General features: G+C 37.5%; 1 protein-coding gene across 1 annotated transcript in view; it reads left to right on the top strand.

The window, feature by feature from the left end:
- Positions 1 to 637: 637 nt before the first annotated feature.
- The window catches only part of LOC132116059 (uncharacterized), a 46,570-nt gene continuing 22,361 nt past the window's right edge, over positions 638 to 24,846 (top strand). The window contains exons 1-14 of the mRNA XM_059525034.1: positions 638 to 805; positions 11,584 to 11,758; positions 11,900 to 12,055; positions 12,361 to 12,648; positions 15,019 to 15,126; positions 15,244 to 15,377; positions 20,172 to 20,228; positions 20,313 to 20,361; positions 20,440 to 20,472; positions 20,521 to 20,640; positions 20,721 to 20,860; positions 20,938 to 21,006; positions 21,727 to 21,854; positions 21,943 to 22,051. Coding sequence (XP_059381017.1) covers positions 662 to 805; positions 11,584 to 11,758; positions 11,900 to 12,055; positions 12,361 to 12,648; positions 15,019 to 15,126; positions 15,244 to 15,377; positions 20,172 to 20,228; positions 20,313 to 20,361; positions 20,440 to 20,472; positions 20,521 to 20,640; positions 20,721 to 20,860; positions 20,938 to 21,006; positions 21,727 to 21,854; positions 21,943 to 22,051 — 1,710 coding nt within the window. The 5' untranslated portion in view covers positions 638 to 661. The remainder of the gene's footprint in view (positions 806 to 11,583; positions 11,759 to 11,899; positions 12,056 to 12,360; positions 12,649 to 15,018; positions 15,127 to 15,243; positions 15,378 to 20,171; positions 20,229 to 20,312; positions 20,362 to 20,439; positions 20,473 to 20,520; positions 20,641 to 20,720; positions 20,861 to 20,937; positions 21,007 to 21,726; positions 21,855 to 21,942; positions 22,052 to 24,846) is intronic.

A 24,846-nucleotide genomic window follows, 5' to 3' on the forward strand; every position in this document is an offset into this window, starting at 1 on the left:
GCAGACATTTTATAAATAAAACTTAGGCCTACTAGAAAACCTGTTTTATATGGCAGTTTTATCAACATATGTTTGATATTTCAATAAATCTTTTTTAGTCACTAAGTTAAACTTAATGTCAGCATTCTCATTTGTGTAATTAACAGAGCTGGAACAGATGAAATTACGATTAATATCCTAAATACATGTCGAAACGCTGTGCCTAAGCGCCCTATAGTTGTTTTGAAAAAAAAGTTCATCCGGTTGGCAGAAATCCAGCCTTGTAACAGGTTCACATTCTCTTTTTCTACACCACTTCCGCATTCTTCTCACTTTATTATACAGTCAATAAGATACAGGTGGGACATTTGGAAACAGCTATTTCTGTTTTACTACTCATCGTGGCAAGTACAGAAATACACAAATTCTTCCAGAAAGTTCCTCCGAAGCAGGTAACGTTACGCACGAGTCAAATATGCTATTGTTGCGTTTTATGTCTGCAAAACATCCGTAAGTTACATAACATTTTTGGCCTATTCAGTTAGTACAAAAGTGTAAGACATTGCTTTATAATAATGTATTTGGAAACAAAACTGTATCTGATGCATATTAATCTGCATGCTGTTGTAAAGAAGCTAAAATGATTACATGTCGCTCATAGATCGCACTATAGAGCGCCCAAATGGACCCGTTAGACCTTCTAACGAATGAAGAGTTGCTGTTTTTCTTCCACCGGAAAAAGACAGAGATCTCGTGCATAGAGCAACCGCACAGACTCCTCACTCAGCTGCGCGACCACGATCTGGTGCCTGAGAAACTGTTTGAGGTAGAAACACGCCCACCCTTACATGCCCACTCTCTCTCACCCACCCTGTGCTTTTTACCTTCATTATAGATATATCTGAAGGACAGTATATAGTACTCCTATATATAGAAAATAGTTTTTTTTGTTGAGACATTGTTCCTTCCTGCAGAGTTCAAGTACTGTGAAAAGTACAGTATTAGGCACTTGTGTAAAAATGCTTCAAAAGTGAGGATGCTTTAAAAAATAATGTCATAAATAGATTTTATACTAAATCAAAGCAACATTTTTGTTGAGCTTTTGCCCTAATACTTTTTTTTTTTCTTCAATCATCTTCGAGATGTTGCCACAGTTCTTCTGGATAAAAATAATATCAGTTTTATTAAATTACACGAACACATACAATATTAAAATGTTATTTTAATTCTACTCATAATATTATCTTTGGACATTTAACCATGGCAATACATTGTTGTGGGGCATGTACTGTGGCGATCTCAAATTTTATTTAAAAAAAAAAAAATTAATTGAACAGGGTCCCATAATAATAGGCTCTTTTTTTAACATTTAACAGTTATGATAACAGGTATGATAATATTGTTTTTGGGAATTTAACCATAGCAATACCATGTATTGGGTCATGTGCTATGGCAATACCATGTTGTTCGTCATTGTACCATAGCAATTCTATGTTTCAATACAGATCAGTGGTGTAGTGTTGGGTATACACAGGTATACGGCGTAAACCCACTTCTTTATCAGTCTGCTGTGTGTATACCCTCTTCTAAATCCACCATTCTGTAGAGTCCTGCATTAGCCAAAATCATGACAGACCACTACTAATCACTGAATAGCTTATGCAATCTCATGTGAATAAATGCAAATATTCCCTAAAACACATGTTAAAGACCATTGGATGTTGGGGGGCATAAATTAAGAGTATATCGCTTCTCCAGGGACCACCTACACCACTGCACCAGGATACACAAAGGCTGCATTTATCATCAAATAGTGAATAATAATAATAATAATTATGAAATGTTATTATATTATTACATACATATTACATTACATACATTTTTTTTAATCTATGCACTTTATTACTATACAATATATGGGTCAATGACAAATAAGATTTTCAAGAAGAAAAAAAATATATTTTAAGCAAAACAGTTTTAAAATGCATTTTTATGTCCAAAAAAATGTATTGTGTTGTTTTATATAGGTTTTACAGCATTTTAGGCAGCATTAATTCATTATTAAACAAGATTTCTGATTTTAGCACCCAGAAAATGTCAGGTGGGGCGACCATATATTAATTAAAATTAATATACATTTAATGTACTTAGCACTACTGAGACTTGTGAATATGAATCATTGTAGTGTTTAAAATGCATATCACATGGTAATTTCCCTTTCTATTTCTTTATTTAGTGCCCTTTAATTCCAAATCATATAGACGGCTGCTTTTCTGTGTATTCAATCACCCATTTTTCCATAAGGACTTTTTATGATTTGTTTTTAACTGTAAAAATGATTTGTATACATTATATAAAAGTTTACATTTATATTTCTTACTTCATTTTGCAATTGCAGTGGAAATTGATACATTTAAATGTGAATTTGCTGGTTGCACCACCTAACCATAACCGGTCGCACCACCTGACGTTGTGATCAATAATGATTGATATTCACAAAATAAAAAGAAAGATATGTTATTGAATTTTATTCAGGTTTCAATTGGCTTTTTTTATTTTAATCCTCTGACCAATTTATACTCTATCTCAATCATATAATTTAATTTAATTTACAAGAAAGTGCAAAACAAAACTGCATGTTATGATAACATTTGATCATTGCTTCTTTAAAAATATAACTTTGAATCCTCATGGAACACATTTAATAAATGAGAACATCTTTTACATGAAACAGTGAATTATTGCAAATATTGGACCAAGAAACATTAAGGGAAGAATTCAATCTACTGTTCAATAGATTTAGTAGTAACAGTAAGTCAAGGAAAAAAAATAAAATAAAAATTTGATCATCACATCTATTAATCTAGAAATTTAAAACATCTCCTGGAAAGACTTTCAAAAAATGAGAACATCTTTTATAAAATGTCATATCCCTCTGGAGTCTAAGGGTATTTTTGGGGCCTGGAGAAGTTTTGTCATGCCCTGACATTTGTGCTTTTTTCAGTTTCTTATAAATATCTAAATGGTTAAAGTCTAATCTCACTGTAATCAGCACAAACTGGGCTATAATAATATGTGAGCAGCATGTATGTACATGATTGTGTTTTTGAGAAAAAAAATGTTATGCGGGGTTAGTGAAAAACTAAAAATGTTAAAACACTTGAATAAGGCAAAAAAACACATAAAGAACGATGGTTCCCGGGATTTTTGAGAACTGGAGCTTGTAGTCTAGAATTTTTCTTTCTAAATTATGTGAAAATCATCTTGTTTGCTCACTTACAGAAAACAATATATTGATTTACATTTTCTAAGACACTTTTTGTTGGTAAAAGTCATATGCGAGTAGGCAACTATCATGAATATCATTGTGATTTACACCTGAGAAGACAAAGACCCGTATAATGAGCTGCATAATGAGCCGTTCAGTCAGCTGTGCCACTGAGAGGGAAGAGTTACAAGAAAGAATGTGAGAACAAAATAAATCTATATAATTTTATGTTTGTAGTTTATTTAGAATATATTTAATTATCCCACAACATAATTTAATATCCACTTGGGGGAGCAGTTAAACAGTTTATTAGGAACAATCAAAGCTGACTTTCAAACTAATTTTTTGCACCATTACTCAAGTCACATAATCCTTCAGAAATCCTTTTAACAATCTTATTTTCTACCAAAAAAACAAACAAAAAAAAACATTTATTGTTATTATTATTATTATTATTACCATTATTATTATTATTATTAATGTTGAAAAGAGCTGAGAATATTTTTCAGGTTTTTTAGGGGGGATAAATTAAAAGAACACCATTTTTGTTACATTTGTTACAGTTACATTTATTTGTTACATTTATATTATTTACATCAAGCTTTTGAATGGTATAGTATTGTATATTGTTATTGAAACTTCATAATATTTCACTTGATTATACATTTAGTCAGGAATTATAGTTTGGAAAAAGTCTAACTAGTAAAATGTTTATACGTTATGTGAAAACTAGTACAAGTATATAAATAAATAAAAAGAGACTTACTCATGTTTATGATCTCTGCTGAATAAAGTGCTTCATTCTTTTTTTTCTGAGGAAATCCATTTCTCAAATCCTCAACCACATCACATCTTTTTGGGGTGAATTATATCTTATTCCTCTCATCGCGAAGCAAACAGTAAAATAAAAAACTTGAAGAACAGTCTGGCTGCTTTTTCTTCTGTTATGGGCGTATTCAAGCCGCTCGCTTCAGTTTGAAGCGTTGTTTTCATAAGGATTACTTTATCACAGAATATCTGTTTTCGGCGGCACTTGTTTAGTTTAAAAGTAGACATGTCAAGCTTTCTATAGATATATCTCTCATGTCTCTTCGTTGAGTATTCACAGAGTTACAGTTCATTTTAATGACGTGTTTGTAAATGAAGATCAGCGCAGACAAAGGCTGCAGACAGCACACCTTGTTTGTTATCTTTATTAAGTGCACAAAGTTTTGTTGTTATTATGTCTGTATCCAAAAAAAGTAGACCCTTTACAGATTCGATTTATGTATTGCTCTTATCTGTATGATTAAAACTGAAAGTGTAATTTAAGTTCTTTTCGGGGTTATCTGGAGAAAATGACTCATAACGCGTATCCGCATTAATTGACTCCAGAGGGTTAACCTGATGAGGAGAGGAGTAACGTGAGCTTTTTTTGGCTCATTGAAGACAACCCTCGCTGCTGAATTCTGGATCAATTGCAGAGGCTTGATAGTACATGCAGGAAGGCCCGCCAGGAGAGCATTACAATAGTCCAGTCTGGAGAGAACAAGAGCTTGGACAAGAAGTTGGGTGGCTTGCTCTGAAAGGAAGGGTCTAATATTCCTAATGTTGTATAAGGAAAATCTGCAGGACCGGCTCGTTGTAGCAATGTGGTCTGTGAACCTTAACTGATGATCCATCACAACTCCTAGGTTTCTGGCTGTCCTGGAAGGGGTAATGGTATAGAGAAGTTGTGATGAAGCAATGGGTTAGCTGGAATCACCAGGAAGCCAGATTGGTTGCTGTCCAGGAGGTTGTTCTGTACAAGAAACATAGAAAGGTATACTGGTCTGTAGTTTTCTAGGAGTGCTGGATTTAGAGATGGTTTCTTAAGCAGTGGGCTTACCCAAGCCTGCTTAAATGCTGAGGGAAATGTTCCAGAGTGAAGAGAGGAGTTGATAATGTGAGTTAGTGAAGGTATGACTCAAGAAGAGATCGCTTGAAGGAGGTGAGTGGGGATCGGATCAAGTGGACAAGCAGTAGGATGATTTGACAGGAGAAGTTTGGAAACGTCCATCTCTGAGAGTGGAGAGAAGGAGGAGAAAGAGTGTGCGTAGGTCATTGTGAAGTTATCCTCAGTCTGCGGTGTGGAGAATTGGTCACTAATGGTTCTTGTCTTATTTGTGAAGAAAACTGCAAAGTCGTCCGCTGTAAGAGTCGATGGAGGAGGTGGTGGAGGCGGATTAAGAAGAGAAGAGAAAGTTTTGAAGAGTGTCCGAGCATCACAACAGCTGTTAATTTTATTGTGGTAGTAGGATGTTTTAGCAGTGAAGACATTTGCAGAGAAGGAAGAGAGGAGAGACTGATACACACTGAGGTCAGTAGAGTTTCTGATTTATGCCATTTCCTCTGTGCAGCCCTGAGATTAGAGCGATGTTCGCAGAGAACCTCAGACAGCCAGGGGGCAGATGGGGCGGTGCGTGCTGGTCTAGACGACAGTGGGCAAAAGTTGTCCAAGCAAGATGTTAAAGTGGAGCAAAGAGTGTCTGTAGCACTGTTCGTGTCCAGAGCTGAAAACTGATAGAGTGCAGGAAGCGAGGATGAAACCACAGAAGATAGGCGAGATGGATAGAGTGAGCGTAGGTTCCGTCGAAAGGTGACCTGCGTTGGAGTGTGTGCCGCTTCAGGAGTAAGTGCTAGGTTAGCAGTAATGAGGAAGTGGTCTGAGGTGTGCAGTGGAGCAACTGAAGAGTTGTCCATAGAGCAACAGCGTGTGTAGATGAGGTCCAGTTGGTTGCCTGATTTGTGAGTCGCTGTAGTAGACACTTGCTTGAGATCAAATGAGGTGAGCAGAGTATTGAAGTCAGCAGCCTGGGGTTTATCTAGGTGGATGTTGAAGTCACCAAGCAGTACCAGAGGAGTACCATCTTCAGGAAAGTTTGATAGCAGCACATCCAACTACTCCAAGAAGTTTCCCAATTGACCTGGGGGACGATAAATGACCACAAAGTGGATTTGAACAAGGTCGGTTACAGTAATGGCATGTGATTCAAATGAACCATTACCTGTAAGTGATGGCTGAAGATCAAATTTGCATTCTTTTGATATAAGGAGACCAGTACCTCCACCCCTCCCAGTGGTACAAGGATTGTGGGAACAAGTGAAATTAGTGGAGAGGGCTGCGGGAGTGGCAGTGTCTTTAGGTTTGATCCAAGTCTCAGTCAGTGTCATGAGGTTGAGACCGGAATAAGTAGCAATACTCATTTTAAAAACAAAAATTAACAAAATAACATTATGTACCACTGGACTGTCATTTGTAGGCATTTATCATAAAGTTTGTTAATGAAGTCAGTTTATATTTGATATTCGCTGCATAATCGTCTAGGATGCTGTTTGGACTGTCTACAAATTTACCTTACAGTAAAAAATAAAGTTCATAAATTCATTCAAACTAATGTTTGCACTGCAGGGCTATAGTAAAAACAATAGTAATACAAGCTTTATTGTTTGTCAATGTGTTATATTTAAATCTTCTATTTCAATGTTAAAAGTAATGGTTTTGCATTAATATTACTGCTGCACTACTGTGTATGTTGCATTTTACTTCTGAAAATGTTCAGGGTTATTAAATTTAAAGTTGCCTACTAAATATTGTAATGAGGGTTCTGAGGCACGGAGATCCATTTGCAGCTTTATTAAGAGTCAAACAGGTGGAGATCAGAGAACAACAACAGGGGTATCAGAGACAAATCCAAAATCATGAACGGGTTTACCAGGCAGAGGTCAGATAGGCGGCAGAGAATCAGAGTCACAATATCAGTCCAAGGGGCAAAACAAGACTTCGCAATGACTGAGAGTTTGGTGACTGCTTAAATAGGTCACTGAAATGGGGAAAAACCTGTGCAGGCAATTAATCTCAGGTGCGGGGTGAATTGTGGGAGATGTAGCTGAATATTCAGGAGAGGTTCCCTCCAGTGGTGTTCAGGGAGGGCCACAGAGGCCAGATTTGTGACAGAGACCAGCTCCTAAAGCGAGGGGCGGTTCTATGTCAAGGCCTTCCACAGGGTCGAGGTGCAGGCCTGTTGGAATGATCATGGTGAAAGTCCTCTGTGAGTGTGGGGTCCAAGATATCCTGGGCATTAACCCAAGACCTTTCCTCAGGACCGGTGTCCACCATGATACGATAACTGGACGCAAGAGCTAATTGGTAAGAAACTGGTGTGATTACACAAATGTTTTGAAAGGACGTACCTGGGACTGAGCTTCTTGCACGGGAGATGAAAACAAAGATCTCTGGTAGAGAGCCAAACCCACAGACCCCGAGCATATGGGTGACCTGGTCTTCGTTGGCGGTTGGCCTGTTCTCTGACTCGTGTTGGAGGTGAACATGAGCGGAGTTCCAGGTGTCTTCACTACGATGTAGCAGGCAGTTCAGAGGGCTCCCCAGACCAGGGGAATAGCGGAGGCTGGAATCCAAGCTCACACTGAAAGGGAGTTAGACAAGTGAATGGCTTGCACAAGGAGTTCTGTGAATATTCAGCCCATAATACAGTGATCCTCACTATTTTTTTCACAAGAGCCACATTGGCAGAGCAAAATCAAAAGGTGAGACACTTTTACGACAACATACTAAGTCACCTTTGCAAATGTGCATTTCTACATATAAATTCCACATCCCACAAAAAATAAATAACACGGCCAATACATTTTCGTTTAAGACCAGATTTACTTTAATAGTGGGATGAGCGAAAGCTGGCATGCATGTCCTTGACTTTCTTCATGTTGTATTTGTAGTTTGTTGTGGCAATCACAGTGAGACATTGACTCACAAGTGTATGTGCTCATGAAGAAAGACATCACTTTCTGTGCAAGTGGTTTCAAAGTGGGAAAGTCTGCTTCAGAAACCAAACTCCAGAAGTGGCCAACACCTGCTCTGAGTTCAACTTGGAGAATGTTATTTGTTTGCAGCTCAATTATTTCACTCTCCAGAGCAGCACGATTACCAGGGCAGAGCTGTGTGATGGTTGGCGTGAGGGAGGACACATCCACATGGAAGGGGTTTTCAATAAAATTGATACGACTGGCATAAAAACTGGGGTATTTTTTTAAATAGCCTATTATAATAAACGTGAATCCAATGTGTAGACCTACTCGCAGCTTTATTAATAACAGCGTCCTCGTGCAGGCAAATGAGAAAGTCTGAAAACAAACAAAATGCCCCCAAAAGAAAAAAAAATCTCTATGTTTTCAGTGCTGATGCATTCATGTAACATTTAAGGGCACCTAAAAGCTGTCACAACGAACTGGCAAAATTAAAAATACGGGAGGGAGAGCAGTCTGTTTTCTTTCGTTTTGAATTGTTTTGTTTAAAAGTAGACATTTCAAGCTTTATATATAGCCTATGTGTCGGGTCTGTGATGCAAGCAGGCTATACGCTGAGTTTATGTTCATTCATGAGACAAACTCCAGGTTCACACCGGCTCCTTCGTATCATGGTTATCTATTTTCTATTTACTTCTTATTAAATCCAGACAATTGGTTGATGAAACCTTGATTAAAATTAAGATACAATTAATACAAAACAAAATTAAATTTAAAGACAGGCTTTGTGCTTTCTGTTTGAGGTCTCCAACATTGTAAATGGTGTGGCTATATTGCTGAAGTTGCATATGAACTGCCTGTAGAAGTTGGCAAACCCCAGGAAATGCTGCAGCTCCTTGATGGTCCTAGGCAGCGTTCAACTGAGAACAGACTCAACCTTCTTCTCATTTACCGCCCCCCCTTCTGCAGTGAAGATGGAATAAAGTCTGGGTTTGATGAAACTGAATTTTTTGGCATACAGTTGGTGCTTAATCAGGCGCTGTAGAACTGTTCGTACATGTTGCACATGAGACTCAAGCATGTCATAATATATCAGTATGTCATCGATGTATACAATCAACCACTGATTAAACATGTCCAGGAACACATCATTGAAGAATGCTTGAAACACAGACGGACTATTGGTGAGCCCGAACAACATAACAAGGAATTCATAGTGCCCAGTGGTTGGTAGAAAAAGCAGTCTTCCATTTGTCCCCCTCCTGAATGTGAATTAGGTTGAATGCGTTGCGTAGATAGAGTTTGGTAAAGTACTTGGCGGATTGAAGCTGTTCAAGAGCGGCTGGAACTAATGGAAGTGGGTAGCTAAACTTTACTGTGATCTCATTCAAGTGACGATAGTCAGTGCAGGGCCATAATCCTCCGTCCTTCTGTTTCACAAAGAAGAATACCGCTGAAGCAGGAGAGGTGGATGGTCTGATGAAGCCCTTTGCTAGTTCCTCCTCAGTGTAGGTCCTCATGGCCTCAGATTCGAGCTGAGTTAGGGTGAAAACTCTACCTCTGGTTAGAACTACCCCGGGGATGAGCTCGATGGCACAATCACTAGTGCAATGAGAAGGAAGTTGCGTGTCTTTAGTCTTGCTGAAAGCCACAGCCAGGTCTTGGTATTCGACCGGTAACCTTTGAATGGGACGAACATCCTCCTTGTTGGTTCAAAGGCGGGAATTTGCGTGCAGACAGACGGCAGCACACAGGATGAGCTTTACGGTGGATATTAATCTTAATACACTTTGAATACATTATGACGGTAGTTCTGCCTGTTATATCTTGTGTTTTATTGACAAATGTTAGGTATAGGGGCAGGAATTGGGTTAAGTGATCATAAATGTGTAAATAGTGTAATATAACTGTTGTGACTGTTTACATTGAAAAAAAATTACACCCCAACATATATGCGATATTATTATCCAATATATCCCAATAACATTACCTTTCGCATATGCATATCTACGTCATGGGTTTCTTATTTAAAGGAGCTGTATGTAACTAAAGCATACAAATATCCTAATATGTTTGCACATATTTAAATCTGCTTAATGTTTTCTAATTTGAGTGGTACAGGAAGGTTTTCGCGGGAAATTTGAGCATTGCACTGCATTGTTACGTCATGCCTATAACCATAAAGAAGTTGTCCTGGCTACTATCGCATGTAAGGATCCTGCAGGTGGTGGATCATTTAATTATAGCCTATTCCCACAGCAAATGGAATAATTAAATGTCAAAAAAAAAAAAAAAAAATTGATGGCGGATCGTAATCAAGAAAGATTATATGAAAAACATGTGAAATAAATTAAATGATATTCCAGTTTTAAATGTGCGTCTGATTACAGATAGCCTGGGTTTACACAAAATGTGTATTTTAAAGACAACCAGTTCGATGGTAGCATAGTTTGCTTTTTGGGTTAAAAGAATGTCTTAACATGAAATTCGAATGATGCGACAATTAGAGATTAGACTTTACAGGAATTAAAATCTAAATGCTAGCACACACTATACTCATAGTCACGCAATGCTGATGTTGTTAACATTAATAAGTATAACAATAATAATAATTTGCAGGGTTTGATGTGATATGAGCTAAACAATCGTTAGATTAAATCACCATTGGTAGCATGATTTATTGTAATACTTTTTTCCTCAGTTGGTCAGAACAAAGCGTGGCAGATTTTTAACTTACTTGTCCAGATGACAATATATAATGAAAATTTTTATTTGGGTCATATATTCCAAGATATAGGCTAGAATCTTTGATTACTAAGTACAGTAAATATCCACACTGGTGCAGTGACTGGCAACTACACATTCACCTCAAAACCCACACATGAATTAAATTAATGAATTCAATTCATGAATTCATAATTTTTTATGAATGCTCCTGCTAAATACTATTGTACCTGAAAATAAAACACTGTTTATATTTATTTGTGTATTATGTATATTTGTCATGTGTATCTTTGTTCTATTTGTTCTATTTGTTATTTTAATTTTTTAATAACAAAGTTAAAATAATGACAAACATTTTTATGTTTTCCCACTTTGGCCTAAATATCCATAATTTTTCATATTTTGTTACCTTAATGTAACAAGCTTTGACTTTATTATAGGGTTATTAGTTTGGCTCTGATGCTCAAACAGCTTGCAAAAATAGAAAAACTAACATGACAAACAATCAAAATAAAATCATGATATTTAAAAAATAAAAACATAAATGACATGTTTGCCATATCACCCACCCAAACAACAATACACCCTACCCATCTCCCCCAGCCATCACCCACCAAAGCCCCCCAGCTCCTCATCCCCCCGGTCCACAATTGTGCCCTCGTAACGGCATTTCGCCCCTGCCCCTCCAGAGGTCTGTGCATGCTACTGACCTCCACTATACTTTTTTGAAAAGTTGTTTCAAAGTGTGTCATTGTTTTGCATATTTATGCATAAGACGTCTGATCTACTTCCATCTTCCTTTATGTCCTTCTCTCTGTTTTTGTCTGTAGACTGTGATAAAGATGCGTTCTGGTGAGCAGAAGGAGAAGTGCTTTTATGAGGTCCTGGACTGGTTGGAGAAGAATAGACCTCAGGACATAAATCAGTTCTGGTGCTGTGTGTTTGAAGATCATATCCTGAAGCTGTACCCAACGCTACGCATCCTCAGAAACAATCTGCTGGACAGTTTGTGGTTTTCTCTTTTATTAGCTTTATGTTTTGTTATCTAGAGGCACAAGCTGCTATGATACATTACTATGCAATGATAAAGCAAGAACGGTTTCATACAGTATGTACAGTTAATTTTTATTCTTTTCTTTGTCCTAGTTATAGGGAGAAAAGGAAAAGCAAAGAAAGGACAGGAGAAGAGCTTCACTGAAAAGAGAGAAAAAGGTGATAGAACTAGTGAGGATAATGTTGATACTCGTTTTTTCTCTGCTTTCACACCTAAGCTGAGGAAACCAGACACAAAACCCTCATTCTGTGAGTCCCTGAACTACAGGGGATCCAAGTTCTCATCAGGGTTATAGTTTATTTAACACTAAAAATAAAACCATAAAGACATTTTTGTTACTTTCAATAATGTAAACCTTAACGATAAGAATACAAAATAAATAAAAAAAAACATCAAAAGCAGAAGCAGTCTGCTGGACAGTCAGTAGTTTTAATTATTATTAGCTCTATGTTTTGTTATCTAGAGGCACAAGCTGCTATGATAGATTACTGTGCAATGATAAAGCAAGAATGGGTTCATATGTGCAGTAAATTGTATTTATTATTTGTCCCAGGCACTTTCAATCTCTTTGAAAAACCTCCGGATGTTGAGACACTGAAAGAGGAGGAAGAGAGTAAAGGAAAAGTAGAGAAAGGAGAGGACAAGAGCTACACAAGAGAGAGAAGAAAAGATGATAGAAGTAGTGAGGATAGTGATGATCCTGGCCTTTTCTCTACTTCCACACCCAAGCGGAGGAAAACAGACACAAAACCCTCATTATGTGAGTCCCTGAACTACAGCAGATGCAAGTACTCATCGGGGTTAAATAACACTCAAACTAAACCATACAAAAAGCTTTTTTGTCATTTGCAATAAAGTAAACCAAAATAATATAAAACATTAAAAAACATTTTATTTCAGATAATTGCAGATAAAATATTTTCATACAGTATTAATGCATAAGAGCATGTAGCAAAATCAGAATCGTCAAGGGACATTGATTTGTAAGGCAGAATCAGAAACTCATGTAATTTGTGCACAAGATTTTTATTAACTAAACACTAACTCAAACTAGTCAAACAAACAAACAAACATACATACAATCACTCATACAAGGTAAAGCGCAAATGAGATTTGATAAATGATACAATTAGGAAACCGGAGAATGAAGCTATGAAAAGAGTCAGTTAACCACCTGCGCCTGCGTAAAACCATCAGCGCTCTTTATAACAGGGTCTACAGCTTATACTAAACCTCTGTTTTGTTTAGTTAAATGTATGATACTTGCATTTCCTTGGCCTGGAATGTGCATCTTGATGCAAAGTCTTGTTGGTTTGGAGGTTCAGTGGTGTAGGAGTCGCGATCACGTTCTTCCGGTTCTGAAGAATGATGAAATCCAAAGGTATCCTGACTCGATGGTGATTGGGAGTCTCTTCCCAGTGGAAAGTGAAACGAACTAAGAGAGACATCAGCTGAGATCCTAAGATCTTCGGTGAATGGAAAAATCAAGGCGCAAGGCCTGGCACAGACTTAGGGGTCCAAGAGACTTCTAGCTCATACTCTTAGTAGAACAAAGGAAAGCAGATCGAAAGAGAGAGGGCGGAACTGTTTGTGGACCTTTTTAAAATCTAAGACGGTTCAGCCTTTCATTTGAGAAAGGCTAAAATTCCAAGCGGAGTACAACCCTTTGTGGGAAAGCCTGGTAATTTGCATATGGAACTGGATCAGAAGTTGATATACAAACTAGTAAGAATTCTAAGAACACTAATATGTTGCATAGGTATCAATATATATTACACACTCTCGTTTAGATCATCAGAAGCGAATTCATAGATACCAAACATGGTAAGATTACAAATAGGTAAAATTACATGAATGAGTAGTTCTATCACAAGTAGGGTTGTGCCGACAGACGATAGTATCATTGTCACAGTGTCTGAACTGTGTTTCCCTGGGTGTCCACTAGTGGTCTCACTTTCACATAATCACCCCACTGCAGGCACTACATTTCCCACAAAGCCTTTGTCTCTTTCATCACGGTTAATTGCACACTTGTTAATTGCACTCAGCTGTCTCCACTTTCATGGTTTTCACCTGTCTATATAAACCAGTCTGTTTCTATCTGTTTCATGGAGTCCTTGTTTTCCGTTACCCGGCTTTCTCTTGTTCCCTTGTGTTTTTTCATGTTTCTTGACTGCTTTTCTTGTTGACCTCTTGCCTGTTTTTGGATTTTGATTTTGGACTACCCCATTAAAACACTGCAATTGGATCTCTCGTTACCCGTGTGCATTCGTTACAATCATGTATCGACGACAGTCAGAGATATTGACAATTTGCTTGTTAAGTCTGACGTCACATAGCAATGCTTCCGTGTCCAAACGCTCTATCAGTTACCACGAGAAAACAACAAAAGGTGCTAATATAAACTCACAATGTGATAGAATACTAGCGAAAAAGTTATAATATTAACCTTTAACTCCATACCGAAGTCCAAGATAGGCAGACAATGAAAATCTAAATATAAAAAAAAATATATAAAAATTATTTGTGTTTGGGACGCTGTGAGCACAGAGACTGTAGTGTATACCGTAAGTTTGAAAGCGTTTAGCTTAAATTATTAATATGAATAAACAGTGCTCATAAATGCTGAGGTCATATTCTCAAGTGAAGCGAGTTGAGGCTTGGACCCGGAAACAGCGCTTCTTACGTCATCACTTAACAACTGAATAGCAGTTGTCTCTGTCTTGCTGAGGTGTCATGGTTCCCATGGTAACCAGGGGTCTGGAGTCATTCGCAGACATTCTGGCACCTTGTATGTTTATTGGCTGAGGGTTTGGTGATCATTTGTTGATCTAATGAATAATTGATTTGTTAAATCAAATGAAAAATTGTATGTCTGATTGGTCCAGACGCTACAAAGTGCCCAAGCAACCTTGTTTTGCCAAGTTGTCCAGCATAATTGCTTAAAAAAGTTGCCCAGTTTATCATCACCTTAAAGGTAAGTTTGCCTCAAAATTAATTTGTTTTTGAAAATGTACTCATCCACATGCAGTTCAAGACAAAACTGAAAAAAAAACTAATTACAAAATATTTACCTAAAATTTTAATTAAGAAAATATAAAACTTTATATAATAAAGTAAAAATAATACTAAAATAATATTGTACCTAATACCTATTCCTGTATTTTCACTCTCTCCTGATTCTGTCATCTTCTCTCTCTCTCTCTCTCAGCATCTCCTGTCAAGAAAGAAATTTTGACGTTGCCTGTTCATGAAGCTCAGCTGCCTGTAACCTGTGGGAATAAAGAAGGCACTCTCTATCGGGACAAACTGTCCAGAGGTTCATCATCACTGAGTTTTTGTTATATTTTTTCTTAATTTTATTACAGTATTATTTATTATACTATTTATGTGCAGATTGTTTGGTCTGAATGCATACTTTCCTTGTCTTCTGTAGGGGAGAAATGTATTTTGTCCCATGGACGCTGGTTCACCCCAGCTGATTTTGAGAAGGTTGCGGGGAAGGAAAAGTGCAAAAACTGGAAATCCAGCATCCGCTGCAGAAACATTACACTTAAGAAACTCATAGAGGTAAATAATGCAAGCACTTACAGAATGTTGGGATTCAAGGGGGATCTTCGTTAAAAACAAGGATTTGGAAATGTCCTTGGTTTTGCTTTAAACTTAAAGTACAAGGCACAAATACTTTTTTTCCACCACTGAATATAAAAAAATAATTAGCAATTCTAACTATTCGCAAACTGTAAACTTTTTTTCTCAAAATTGCCTGATACAAACTCACATGATATTGATATAAACTGGCAATTCTGACTTTTTTTATTTTGTGATATAAGCTCGCAGTTGCGAATTATAAGGTCAGATTTGCAAGATATACACTCGTAATTTTTAGAACATATCTGTCTAAGAAATGAAGAAGTCCCAAATCTAAGTATGGGATCCACCAACCGCCAATTAGCACCTTCATGGACGATCTGACAGGGACCACCAAGTCAGTGCCTGGAGGCAGGTAGATCCTGGTGGGGCTGGAGAGGGTGATGGGATGGACCAGGATGTCATTTAAACCAGCAAAATCAAGATCCTTGGTCTTAAAAAAGGGCGGTGGGCATTTTTCAATTCTCCATCGCAGGAACACCAATTCCTATCATCTGCGAGAAGCCAATCAAGAGCTTGGGGAAGTTCTTTGACAGCAACCTCAGGGACACAGCCTCCATCAAGAGCACTTGTAAGGAGCTGGAAGGATGGCTCAAGGACGTTGACAAGTCAGGCCTTCCAGGAAAATTCAAGGCGTGGATTTATCAACATTGGATTCTGCCAAGGATACTGTGGCCATTGCTCCTCTATGAGTTTCCGATCACTATGATCTCAGATCTGGAAAGAAGAGTTAGCGGCTACCTGAGAAGATGGTTAGGACTACCAAGGAGGTTGAGCAGCATCGCCCTATATGGGAACTCAGGCAAGCTTACACTGCATTTAAAATCCATTCAGAAGGAGTTCAAGGTATCACTTGCAAGAAAGGTGCTGCAACTCTGTGAGTCATCAGACCTCAAGGACTCTGGAGCTGGGGTAGAAGTCAGGACTGGCAGGAAGTGGAGAGCAGAGGTAGCAGTGGATCAAACAGAATCACAGCTACGCCATAGAGTCCTAGTGGGAACAGTGGCCAGAGGAACTGGCAGCTGTCAGCGGATGTGGGCAGTCAACTGAAGTTCCCGCAGCATGTCACTGAAATGACCCACAGGCCTGATATTGTCCTGCTCTAAGAGGCAATGAAGAGTCTCATCATGCTGGAGTTTACATTGCCGTGGGAAGAGAGCATAAAGGAGGCCTTTGAGCAGAAGGAGAAGAAGTACAACAGTTTTGTCAGCCACTGCCACAGGAAAGCCTGGAAGTCTAGGTGCTTGCCAGTGGAAGCTGGATGCAGAGGCTTTGCAGGACAGTCTCTCTGCAGAGCTTATACTGCACTCTGCATTACTGGAGAGAGGAGGAGAAGGGCCATCTATGGCCATCTATAATAGCACCGAGGTGGCAGAAAAAGCCTTTAGGTGGCTCTGGTTAAAGAGGGCAGATCCGTGGTCAAGAGATGCTAGGGCACAAGCAGAGGCCTGATCAACCTCAGCTGGGTCACCTGTGCGAGGGTGTCTGATGTTTGAAAGATCAGAAAAACCCGATGACCACTGGTAAAATCACTGATGATGTGCCCTAGTTTTGCATCAGAAGATGTATCTTTACAATTAACGAGGTTCAGGAGGAGCGCATCAGATATTTAATCTAATTAACACCGGTGGAGCGCACTCAAGTTTATCAACACCATAGTATAAATACAGCTGACTTACCTCTATCCAATGATGGTTTATCAGCATCATTCCTCCACCCCGTCTCCTCACTTCAAGTTGATTTTACACTTATATGGGGAGGGGGCTACTCTAGGAGCCCTTTCCTGGACATCACACCAAATATGCATTATCGTACTTCAGCTAATTACATGTAGGCGTGAACTCGTGAAATGGATTAAGTCTGAAACAACCAGGACTCTTCCTAGAACTTGCCTGGTCAAAATGAGCAGTTGATGGAGAAGGACTTTGGTTAGTGTGGTGATCAAGAACCTGATGGTCGCTCTAGTCGAGCTCCATAATCATATGTGGAGATTGGAGAAACCTACAGGACAAACATCACTGCCACACTCTACCGATCTGAGCTTTATGGTGATGTGGCAAGACTCAATCCTGTCCTCAGTGAAGACAGATAAAAATACCTTTGGCATTTGGAAAAAAAAAACAACACCTAAAGGTCCCTTTAGATTGTGAGAAACAAGATTCTCTGATCGGATTAATCTCATTTTCAAACATCATGTTAGGAGGGAAGAAGGCACTGCTCATCACCTGCAGAGTACCATCCCAAAAGTGAAGTGTTATGGTAGCAGCTTCATGCGGTGGGGCTGTCTTTCAGTGGCAGGGACTTAGGGACTCATCAGAGTAGAAGAAAAGCTCAATGCACCAAAATATTGAGATAGGCTTAATGAAAACTAATTTAGAATGGCCTTGAGTGGCCCAACCACAGCCTGGGCTCGAAGCCAATCAAATATTTCTGTAAAAACCTGAAAATGTGCATCCATCTCTGTCCAATCAGAGCTTGATAGGTGAACAGGTGAGGAGGAGAATAGCAGATAATTGCCAAGTGCAAATGTGCAAAGCTTGTCATGTCATACCCAAAAAGACTTGAGGCTGTAAAGGTTCTTCAACTAAGTACTGAGTTGATATATGCAATGTACTTATTAATTTTTTTTTTCATAAATTTACGAAATTGACAATTATTTTTTTGCTTTGTCATTAAGGTGTATGGAGTGTAGTTTGATGTTAAACTTTCGTTAAACATAAGGCCAGCAATATAACAAAACATGAAAAGAATTAAGGGGTATGAATACATTCACACCTTTTCAGCTCTAGGAACTTAGCCTATAGCAGGAATGTGCTTCTAATACAAAGCAACAGTAGTACAGCACATATTTTTGTATTGGCTAGGGCTGGGTAAAACACATTAGTTTTTTAGATTTTTGCATTTCAAATTTTCTTGATTGTTGAACTTTCTTGATTCGTAAATTTAAGGCCTACTTTGTATAAATCCATCAAGTTTGTTTTGCGTTGTTGGGGACGTTTTCGTCCACTAGGGGGTAAAGTTGAGTCTTATTTTGGCCACAACTTTCTCTGTGTTTGAGCTAATGGAATGATTTTTGGTGACAAATGTTATTTTGACCCATATTTTGGGAAAATGCTTTGAAATTTTTCAAAAACTCAACGGTACACTGTGGGCAAATTCACTACCCTTTCGGGATGTTCGTGGATGAAAACAGCCACTAAATTAAACTGCTGTAAAAATGTATCAGATAAATATTTGTTTCAATTTTTTTTGGAATAAATCTATTAATCAACCTCAGTCCTGATCAAAACTACCAAATTTAAAAAAAAAAAAAAATTCCAAGATTTTAACTTTTTAATTACCAAGTTCATAAATGATGTCACTGATTTGGGGAAAAAACCACACAAAATTACATATTTTCAATATAAAAAGTGATTGTGGACTGGATTTTTTTTTACCTTTTATCACAGTCTTGGGCATGTCAAAGATTAGTAACAAGATTGGCGCATTGATGCATTGTTAGTTTTTGTGCAGCATTAGATTTAAATTTTTTCTCCCTAATTTGCTGTTGGTGGCTGTTTTTGCCCCATTGACTTTCATTATAATGACATTTTTTGATTGCAAAGCCATGACACCATATAATCATGCATTCTTGATTGTATGTGGTTTTATTTATATTGAAAATAAGTCATTTTGTGTTTTTTTCCACCCCAAATCAGTGACATCATTTATGAACTTGGCAATTAAAGAGTTAAAATCTTGGATTTTTTTAAAAACATTTGGTAGTTTTGATCAGGACTGAGGTTGATTAACAGATTTATGCAAAAAAAATTGAAAAATAATATGAATCTGATACATTTTTACAGCAGTTTGAGTGGATGTTTTCATCCCGAACAACTCGAAAGGGTAGTGAATTTGAACAATCCACAAGGGATATATATATATATATATATATATATATATATATATATATACTTTTTATTATTAGCGTAGAAATATAATTATGTAATGTCAAGTTAGTATTACAAGTTCAGTATTATAAACAATTATTTGAGTATAATTTAAGTGTTTGTATACAAATTAGTCATTTTAACCTACATTATTATAATGTTCTACCAACTCTCATGTATATTTTACAACATTAGTTTGATAATAAAAATTATTTTTTTATTTTCTTAAAAATAAAATTTGCCATGTACTGTACCTGATATATAGCCAAAATAATCAAGATTCAATCCGAAATTAGAATAAAATTGTACACTTTTGAATATAAATCTGTAACAATGTTCGTTATGTAGGAAGGAAGACGGCAGGGTCGGCTGTGACTACTGACTGTTTATTTATAAATTTTCAAACAAAAAGTGGACAAAACAATCAACATAAATCCAGTCCACAGGTAGCAGCCAGTAGTCCTTCTCTCTCTCTCCCACTCCTGTTTCTTCTGGTGTTTTATACTCTCTCCACGCCAATTACTGCAACAAGAGACAGGTGTTCGTTATTTGCGCTTAACCCACTCACTCACCGCGCGTCTCCTGACCCTCTCCCCCGCTGCAGGGTTCGCTAAACCACGCCCCCCCCTTGCCACAAAATCTAATCAAAATGTGAAATATTTGTCAGTACCCAGCCCTAGTATCAACCCTTAAAGTTGATAAAATAAGGTAAATATGTAGTTATACTAAATAGAGCAGACCCCTGATATACGTGTGATCACTTAATTTTCTTTTTTTTTTTCAGGAGGGGCATCTTCAGTGTCCACAGAGGAGGAATAGAAAGAAAACCTGTGTTCAAACAGTACTTTGTCTCTCTATGTGCAGGCTTTGCTTTTACTCTGTTTTTCATTTGACATTAATTTAGTAACTTTGTTTCTTCCTGCAGAACATGAATAAGAGGTTTCCAGTCAGTTCTAACAAGAGAATCAATGCAGGTGAGTACCCATAATCCTCGCTCATTCAAACGCTTTCTGCTGTCTTTCTGAATGCAGTAATATGTTTTATTGCTCAAGATTTAGAAACAATCTCTAGTTTGATGGAGGAAAGTGATGCTGAAGAAGGGAGGGGCGAAGGAACAGAGTTTAGAGGGAGAGTTGAGGATGAGGAGGAGGAAGAAGAAGACATGGCAGATCTGTCTGTTTTCCAGGCTCCTTCTTTACCAGTCACCTGTGTTTCACTCACTGGGACTCTGTACAAATACAGGTTCGCATCAGGTAGGTTATTTGTGTGCAGCAGCGTGTTTGTTTTGTTAAAGGTTTGAGTGGGAAGTGTTTAAGTTTATGTTTTGTTGCAGGGAGTCGTGGGAAGTGTATACGTACTGAGGAAAGATGGTTCACTCCGGAGGAATTTGTAAAGCAGGAACCGACTCTCACTGATGGACTCTGGAAGAAAGATATACTGTGCCATGGAAAAACAATCAACTTTTTACTCCAGGTAACAAATGGGAACGATAGCATATAAAAAGTATGATTATTAAATTATATATTTGTTTGTTTGTTTGTCATTTCTAGAAAGAGATTCTGCGCATCCATTCCCTTCTGTGTGAATGTGTGAAATGCAGCACTAAAGAGGAAGACATGGTGAGAAACATCTCTACCTGAAATATTTTATCATAAGCAGTCATCATAAAAATAATTTATGATATTAACTTAAACTCTTAAGTCTTTTAAATGTGTACAGTTGAGTTCAAAAGTTTACCCCCCCCCCCAGAATCTACAAAATGTTAATTATTTTACTAAATTAAGAGGAATCTACTTTTTTACTACTGACCTGAGTAAGATATTTCAAATAAAAGATGTTTACATATAGCCCACAAAAGAAAATAATAGTTGAAATTTAAAAAATGACCCTGTTCAAAAGTTTACAACACCATGATTTTGCAGATTCTGAAAGGGAAATGTAAACTTTTGACCTCAAATGTACATTGTAGTGTACATGATAATTAAAATGATTTTCATAGAATAAACTCATGAAAATCACTAAACATATTATATTAATATAACATTTTTATTTTACATTTTTATTTTTTTACATTTTACATTTGCTCCTGGTTCACTGGTTCTAAACTTTTATTTATGAGTTCCTTTCTTCTTTTCCCTTCATGGTTATGGAAATGTCAATGTTTAAAAAGAATAAAAAATCTTGGGACTACAATTTTTTCCCCTTTCGCAGTAAAAAAATACTTGTTGTGGTTAGATTCCAATACATCAAAACAAGTTTGTACGATAGAAGAGCCAAATGCATTTGAGCTTATTTCTGTGATGGTGATAAAATGTTGTGTCATGTCATCCTGTGACTAGATGGCCCAGAAAAATGATGACGAGTGTTATGTGTGTCACTCTGAGGGAGATCTTGTGTGTTGTGACGAGTGTCCACGAGCTTTTCATTCACACTGTCACCTACCAGCTGTACACGGAGACTCACCTGGGTGAGAGAGAAAAACATATTGAACATCTTTAAATTAGCAAGTATGTATGTTGAACATTCATCCTGTATGTGTGTGTGTTTGCTTGTAGGGAATGGATTTGTACCTTGTGCGTGTTAAGAAACAGTCAACAGTGGCGTGACACCAGTAACATGTCTGAACAAGAAGCTTTCAGTGCCCCAGTGTCTCAGTACATATTGGTAAATACACACACACACACACAAATTCAGCACCTTAATATAGAAGATAAACACAAACATTTAAAGGTGCTCACAATTTGTAACAGCCTTCAAGTCAAGTAAAGTCACCTTTATTTATATAGCGCTTTAAACAAAATACATCGCTTCAAAGCAACTGAACAACATTCATTAGGAAAACAATGTGTCTATAATGCAAAATGACAGTTAAAGGCAGTTCATCATTGAATTCAGTGATGTCATCTCTTTTCAGTTTAAATAGTGTCTGTGAATTTATTTGCAATAAAGTCAACGATATCGCTGTAGATGAAGTGACCCCAACTAAGCAAGCCAGAGGCGACAGCGGCAAGGAACCGAAACTCCATCGGTGACAGAATGGAGAAAAAAACCTTGGGAGAAACCAGGCTCAGTTGGGGGGCCAGTTCTCCTCTGACCAGATGAAACCAGTAGTTCAATTCAAGGCTGCAGCAAAGTCAGATTGTGCAGAAGAATCATCTGTTTCCTGTGGTCTTGTCCTGGTGGTCCTCTGAGACAAGGTCTTTACAGGGGATCTGTATCTGGGGCTCTAGTTGTCCTGGTCTCCGCTGTCTTTCAGGGATGTAGAGGTCCTTTCTAGGTGCTGATCCACCATCTGGTCTGGATACGTACTGGATCCGGGTGGCTGCAGTGACCTCGGGATAAGAGAGAAACAGACTAATATTAGCGTAGATGCCATTCTTCTAATGATGTAGCAAGTACATCAGGTGGTATGGGAAGTGTTCCCGGTTCAGGTTTACCTAATTAATGCAGCCTAAAAATCCTTGTACGGATTTGGATATTAAAAGCATATTAGTATGTTATGTGTAAGCCAGGTTTAGATTTAAACTGCAAGAGTGTGTCTGCCTCCCGAACAATGTTAGGTAGGTTATTCCAGAGTTTAGGCGCCAAATAGGAAAAGGATCTGCGGCCCGCAGTTGATTTTCATATTCTAGGTATTATCAAATTGCCTGAGTTTTGAGAACGTAGCGGACGTAGAGGATTATAATGTAAAAGGAGCTCATTCAAATACTGAGGTGCTAAACCATTCAGGGCTTTATAAGTAATAAGCAATATTTTAAAATCTATACAATGTTTGATAGGGAGCCAGTGCAGTGTTGACAGGACTGGGCTAATATGGTCATACTTCCTGGGTCTAGTAAGAACTCTTGCTGCTGGATTTTGGACTAGCTGTAGTTTGTTTACTAAGCGTGCAGAACAACCACCCAATAAAGCATTACAATAATCTAACCTTGAGGTCATAAATGCATGGATTAACATTACTGCATTTGACATTGAGAGCATAGGCCGTAATTTAGATATATTTTTGAGATGGAAAAATGCAATTTTACAAATGCTAGAAACGTGGCTTTCTAAGGAAAGATTAAAATAGCACACCTAGGTTCCTAACTGATGACGAAGAATTGACAGAGCAGTCATCAAGTCTTAGACAGTGTTCTAGGTTATTACATGCAGAGTTTTTAGGTCCTATAATTAACACCTTTAGAAACCGTCAGAAACGGTTCTCGGTTCAGTGTACGAATAAATATCTAAATAATTATTATTATTGTTCCACTTAGTTTTAAGAGAAATATTAGAACCCCCCAAGACCCCCCCGGCTCCGCCAGTGGATGAGGGTTTGAAGGTTTTGGGACATATCCTAATGACAATGAGGAATTAATAATAGTCAGAAGAGGATCTATGACTTCTGGAAGCACCTCTTTTAGGAGCTTAGATGGTATAGGGTCTAACATACATGTTGTTGGTTTAGATGATTTAACAAGTTTATACAATTCTTCCTCTCCTATAGTAGAGAATGAGTGGAACTGTTCCTCAGGGGGTCTATAGTGCACTGTCTAATGTGATACTGTAGCTGACGGCTGAATGGTTACAATTTTATCTCTAATAGTATCGACTTTAGAAGTAAAGTAGTTCATAAAGTCATTACTGCTGTGATGTTGGGAAATGTCAACACTTGTTGAAGCTTTATTTTTCGTTAATTTAGCCACTGTATTGAATAAATACCTGGGGTTATATTTGTTTTCTTCTAAAAGAGAAGAAAAGTGATCGGATCTAGCAGTTTTTAATGCTTTTCTGTATGATAGGTTACTTTCCCGCCAAGCAATACGAAATACCTCTAGTTTTGTTTTCCTCCATCTGCGCTCTGTAACCCTTTATAATTAAACAAATTAATTATAAAAAGGAATTAAATAAGGAGTTGTTAAAACTAACCAGAAATTATTAAAGAGTGCAAGAAAAATTATAAAATCAAAAACCTGTGGATTCGGGTAGGAAAGTTCTGATTGCCTGGTAGTTTTTTTTCCTAAACAGGACTGAGCTTTGTTTTTGAAAGACTGCTCAGAGTATTTTATTTTTCTGCACAACAGATTTTTCTTTGAAACTATAGAATCATTTTACAATTCTAAGGAACTTTGGATTCTCCGAACTGAATCTTTTGAATCGAATCTTTTGGATTGAATCTTTCGAAATGAATTTTTGAATCTGAGCCTCTAAACGAACTTGAACTGAACTTTTCAAACAACCTTTCATTGACCTGATTCATTGAACTGCTGTCTACTGAACTATTTGTTTGTATTTTGTTCAATTCGTTTGAATTTATTGTTTATTTATTGTTTATAGGGTTGTTTTTGATATTGATATTGAAGGTGTAGTATTTTAGGATATTCTTATAGCCTAGAGGTTACATCCAACTAATTGAACGAACAGAGTCAAGTGAAATTGTTCATTGATTGTGAATTTAATCCATATAACTGTGATTTGAT

The sequence above is a fragment of the Carassius carassius genome, chromosome 1 (genome assembly GCF_963082965.1).
Source record: "Carassius carassius chromosome 1, fCarCar2.1, whole genome shotgun sequence".
Classification (NCBI taxonomy): domain Eukaryota; kingdom Metazoa; phylum Chordata; class Actinopteri; order Cypriniformes; family Cyprinidae; genus Carassius; species Carassius carassius.